The 5,881-nt window shown below is 41.3% G+C and overlaps 1 protein-coding gene across 3 annotated transcripts in view; it reads right to left on the bottom strand.

Moving 5' to 3' along the window:
• Nucleotides 1–161: 161 nt before the first annotated feature.
• The window catches only part of eEFSec (eukaryotic translation elongation factor, selenocysteine-specific), a 71,567-nt gene continuing 65,847 nt past the window's right edge, over nt 162–5,881 (bottom strand). For 2 of the 3 annotated variants that reach the window (XM_070530302.1, XM_070530291.1), the window contains 2 exons: nt 702–869; nt 162–384 (listed from right to left, as the gene is read on the bottom strand). In XM_070530302.1, the coding sequence (XP_070386403.1) occupies nt 175–384; nt 702–869 (378 nt within the window). In that variant the 3' untranslated portion in view covers nt 162–174. Of the gene's footprint in view, nt 385–682; nt 870–5,881 lie in introns of all 3 variants that reach the window. The other variant, XM_070530298.1, reaches the window with a different exon arrangement.

The raw sequence follows: 5,881 nt of genomic DNA, 5'->3' as shown, positions 1-5,881 counted from the left end.
GCTGTGAGTGTGCCTGTGATGCCTGATGGGCTGCCAAATGCGTGTTCAATAGCACCGTTGTGCTTCAGTGAAAGTGAGTGGTGGAGCTCCCGGTCAACCATCGCATACTTGTGCAGCTGTGTTTACCTATGGAAAAAGTGCCTTCCACCAAGTGATGTACACATTTACTGTCATTTACTGACATTTATTTACAAAGGCTTCTTCGTTGTCATTTTGGTTGGTAAAGTCCAGATGGCACTTTGGGCTGCACCATCTTGCTGCTGGTGTCAAATAGATACTTCCGAAACCGGAGGGCCACCTCGATGGGCTTTTGGTCTGCGGACTGTGGTGGGCGCTTACCACGCTCTCGCGGTAGCAAGGCACACAGCTCTGTAGACGGTTCACCTGCAAACCACGCAACCTATCATAAGGCCTCCATGGTAGCTGGTCCAACCACCCAACTCTGTACTGGCCTGCGGCTTTGCCAGGTGGTTTTAAAGGTCATCAGTAGATAAAACATCAATTTGTGTACAGAAATACAATTAAAGTGTTATCAACAAATAAAATCGCCAAAAAAAATAAGCCTGCATTTCAGTACATTTTCAAAGGCCTCTTTTTTTTTTTTCTACCTCTCACAGCGTGCCCCTTAACATGAACATGTATAGCTCTTAGCATGACTTGAAAAGCCAACCAAAGCACTGACCATAAATGCGCACACGCACTTTGCCACCTTGGCCAAAGGGGCCTGCCAAAGTGCCCCAGTCTCCAGTAGCAAGCTTCACCCAGAGTCCATGGAAAGCAGCTAAGTCAGATCCCTTGGAGAAAAGTGAGCGCACCACCAACTCGTCTTCACTCAGTACGCGATCCAGAAGGCCCTTGCGACTTTTTTCCTGCATGTTGAGATACACAAAGCTATTGCAAATACCATCAGACACTGTCTTCATTTGGAGTTTGGGCAACTTAGGTATGCTCAATGCAAATCTACCAAATGGAAGGTAAGCATTTAGCAGCAGAGTAATCACAAGCTCTGTGCTTCTGTGAATCATAGTGTACATTTCACAATTTTTACGAGTATGAATGCAAATTTTTAGAACCAAATTTCACATAAAAACAAATATTCATGTACTGAGTGGAATACATTTAGAACATTTTTAAAATATTCTTCAAACGTCAAACTTATTGGTAGTAGACTTTCAAATAGAATGGCCTACATGTCGTTCTTGTTTTTCTTCAATGTTAACACACATTAAAGTACGTCTCGAGACACTGCTGCATTGTTACTAAGCATGGCCCAAGGGCATGGAAGTTACGTAGAGTAATACAGCAGAAAAGCTTCCAAGGCATTTTGAGCTTCCGATTACAGTACTATTACCAAAATTTTCAAGCACTTAATTCTGATTATGAATGTGCACTTTATCAGTTTACATGAATCTTCAGCACAAAGAACACGAATGCATGTTCCTATTACAAGTAACCGAAACAGACAAGGTTGTAGATACCTTTCACATTCGTATTTGTGCAAACGCCACATGCCTGACTGCATCAATCGTATCATGACATTTAAACAAATTAAAGAGCTCCAAGTATTTGAGTTTTCACAGTGACCAAGTGAAGTGGAGTTGTTCACCCACCGTGGTTGGCTTGGGAGCTATGGTATTGCACTGCTAAGCATGAGGTCGCAGGATCAAATCCTAGCTGCTGTGGTAGCATTTCTATGTGGGTGAAACGTAAATACACCCATGTCCCATGCATTGGGAGCACATTAAGTATCCCCTGGCTGTCAAAATTAATCTGGAATCCCCCACTATGGCATGCCTGATAATCATATCGTGATTTTGGCACGTAAAACCCCAGAATTTAATTCAAGTGCAGCTGTTCATCTGAGTTTCAGTTATTTCAAGGTGCTATCTTGCTATAGTGGACCCAATGACTGCTGCTACTGGAAAGAACAACCTATGTGCAGCATAACTGGCAGTTGCAGTTCGCCTGGAGCTTTTTGTATAAGGCAGTACAAGTCTTGGTTGTTTCTTGATGATATGAAGCTGCTGACGTTCTGTAACGATGGCTGTTTACCTTGTTCTGTTTGTTGCTAATCTTGGCTTACACACATTCGCATATTTGAAAGATATTCGGGAAGTACTAAACAAAATTATTGCTGCCCCTCAATTTTGAGCAGTGAATTGAGCAGCCTTCATATCTGATTTGTTCAAAAAATCCAAATATTGGCACATTTCAAATGCTTTCTAAAATCTCAGAAGTAGCTTCACTTTCTAAGAGTGCTTGTCTTGAATGGAGTACAAACACAACTTAGTACCACTTTGCAGTAAAAAGGAGTACTTTACACTAGAAAACTAAATCAACCTTGAATCTCCTAACTACACGAATAAGGATGGAATAGGGCAGAAGTCTGGGATGTCTAAAAATCTGCTTTATTTTTTGCTTATGACTGGCTGGCAGCTATTGAAAAGCAGGACACACTCGATGCAGGAGGCATGACATAAGTTCATTACTATAGACAAAGGGTTCCTAGGTGCATGGTCAAAGATTGTCTTTTTTACCTCCAGAGAATGTGAACACTGAAGCATGAAATCAACAGCAGTTAATTCCTGTGCAGGACTTCATTTGTCTCAGCACCTGCCAGTGGCCAACTGCAGCCAAAATGCAATGCACACATATTGTGGATGTACAGCTCAGTTTTCCCCAGAGCCTATTGTGAAGAAATGGCTGCTGCTCAATGTTTGCAGAAATCTACACTGAGGCATAGTGTTGTGCTACAAGTACCGTAGTGAATCCAGTAGGAGGGTGGTATAAACGTCTCATACAGAGGGAGATATTATGATCCAGCGAAAAGCAGACAGAAAGGATTTTTTAAAGACCCTGGGCCTTCTTACTTGGATCTGTGATACACATGGATTGTGAATGGTTCCAGTAAGTAATATTGTCCTGCTGGAACGTGTCGAGTATGCTCAGCTGCTCAGCAGCAGGTGCAATAGAAGCCGCATATGCAAAGCAACTCCTGTGATTCCATAAAAATGCCTTGTACTAAGGCAATGAAAGCTCCCGCTGTAACTAAGCATAAAGCACAAAATGTTTTGCAACAATTTGTGTCCATGAGCAAAAGTAGCAGGTGAAAATAAAATAATGGTGACTTCTGTGATAAAAGGGGATGGTAGCGGAACTGTGCTCATAAGACTTGAAAACTAATACCTCGTGACTAAGTATGGACCATAAGTGTGGAGGAATGATGTCAATACTAGTCCACAATAAAGTCAGTGTTTACAAGAACTGCTCAAAAGGTTAGGCTGGTTACAATCATTAATAAAAGTTTGCGGGACATAGTACAAAAACCTACTATTTGTAGATCGGAGTGTCTGTTGGTTAACTTGGTAGGTGACCCGCAGTAAATGATTGTGAATTTTACTCTGACATTTAAACAGTGTGGCTGAAAATTATAAAAAGCTAAAGTATTTTTCTGTACCCTCGTGACAGTGCAGAAGGACTAATATTGTGGCATTTAAATTAAGTCGCAGTGTAACTTGATAACGAAAGAAGTTGGGTGAAGAAATGGGTGGAAAGTTCACTTGGCAGGTAGGTCCAACTTATGGATAGCCGGTTGCCAATATTCTTGGAAAAGAAACATGTAACCAATGTATTTTCCAGTAGTTGAAGGAGCCTGAAACTTGGAGGCTAACTAAGAAGGTTGAAAGCAAGTTTAAAAAAATAGATATGGTAGCATGATTAGATAGCAAAAACAATCGACAGAATTCTAGCTGGAATGAAAAAGTAGCAGACCTGGGCAAGCCATGCATGTCGAGAGCAGATAAAAGTGGTGATAAGAGAAAGAACGGATATCTCCTTCAGGTGCCAATTCATTTTGTCTATTAAAAATTTAGTTCCACAATGCTTTTTGCATCTTTAGAATCATAAAAAGCATAGGGCTGCAGAATGAATTAAGGATTTTCAATTCCTCAGTGAGTTTTGACAAGTTTACAGAATGTGCACTCCATGTGAGAACTGTAAATGAACATTAGACATGAGAACATAAACTATTTCATGCCTAGCATACTTGGAAAGCCATTTGAAAGATATATATGCTGTATGTAAAACATTGTGAAAAACAATGAAAGAAGTAGACCAACTACATGATGAGTCGCCGATACTGAGATACTGACATCTAGAAGTCTACTGTTGTTTACTAAAACAACTTATATAATTTAACACATTGTTTTACTAAAACAACTTCTACATACTGGTCAAACTTAAAAGTCCAGGTCTAATAAGAAGTGTTTGAAGGTGTTAGAAACACATTTTAAACATCGTTATTTTCATCAGTGCTATTGCTTTTAACGCACTGTCTTGGGAAGTACAATTGTGCACACTGTGCCAAAGGGGATATTAAGAGAACAGAAGCATTGCTCAGAGTATAACAGAATTAGGTGAATTTACGTGATTGAAAAATTTGCTTGATGGTGTGGCTGGCATATGGCGACTGGAGAAACTTCAGTCCTACAAGGGGCCTAATCAGGCTCAAAATGATCATGAACTGCCTTCAGGTGCACTTTGTGAGCCCAAAAGTACTATAGGTCTGTTTCAGAGGGCACAGCTTATGCAGACACAGCTTCTCATTTCTACATGCACAGCAACAATGTAACAAATTGGTGGATTCATCTTGCAGTGCAAAATATTTTCAAAATCTCCCGTAGCACTTCTCTCAGCTGTAGCCTTCATAAAGGCAAGCTCCGCTGAAAGAGGAGACAAGAGATATGCGCTGGCCCTCTGTGAAACAGCGAACATGCTTCCCCCTTGTATACCTTCTCTGCTAAAAAGTCATGGCTGGCACTGTTATTACATGGTTTTAGTTGGCCGTCCGCAACCACCCACGCACGCAATGTGCGAGGTTGTGCGCACGTAGCAAAGTGCATGCACAAAATGGCAATAGTTAGCCGGACACAAAAGTTGACAAAGGGATTGCTGACTTGCATGCGCAGCATCCTGTAGTGGGCTATTCAGCGCCACCATATGCCACCTTCTGAAACTGTATAGCCAATATCAGCCGCCACAAAGTCAAACCACAAGCCAGAGTCGTATCTTCAACAAGAGCCATATCGAAAAATGTGCTCTCGTTGACACACGGGAACACGCAAAAATGTCCTGCAAAGCCTGCAGAGACAGCTTCAGGAGCATACAAGAGACCATGCGTGCTGCTGTGCACGAGCACTGTTGCCTTGATGCTTCAGCTTGTGATTTTCACTAGGTCATAGAAAAAGAAAAACGTTTGGCACTAAATTTTAAAAGCTTACATGTGCACCAACACATGCACAATGGCAATTCACTTCGAAGAGGTACCCACTAAACTAAACTGCAAACTAAATGCAATTTCACTTGAGTTAAAATTTGAGTCGCCAAGCAGTTCCAATGTTTCAAAGCAAAGCTTTTTGGAAGATATTGTAACATAAAGAAAACCCGACTCTCCCCCCATTGATCATACCAATGCATTTTAATTATGCTATCTTTATTAACTACCCTGTCGTTCTACATCACTGCTCATGTGCATCACATCCAATTGAGACAAATGCCATATCAAGTCCCATTATAAAACCAGGGGCTGCTCACATTACTAGAGTGTTTAAAGTCACTGTATATGGTTCCCTGAGGGAGCCATATTAGGGGGACACAAGCGTTGGGGCCTGCTAGCGTCCCCCTAACCTAAAGCTCTCTACTCACATAACTGCACTAACAAAGCTCTGGGACACCTTCAACAGAACATTTCACATGAACCCTTGTTGCTCGAACAGTTGCTTTATACATTGCTAAGCTGTTTAAAAGTTGAATATACTGCATCAGTGTGGGACCGAAGCCATGAAAAGTTAGCATATTCATTACAAATAATGTAAGACAACTC

The sequence above is a fragment of the Dermacentor albipictus genome, chromosome 1, assembly GCF_038994185.2.
Source record: "Dermacentor albipictus isolate Rhodes 1998 colony chromosome 1, USDA_Dalb.pri_finalv2, whole genome shotgun sequence".
NCBI classification, from domain to species: Eukaryota; Metazoa; Arthropoda; class Arachnida; order Ixodida; family Ixodidae; genus Dermacentor; species Dermacentor albipictus.
This window is presented reverse-complemented; position numbering and strand designations above follow the sequence as displayed.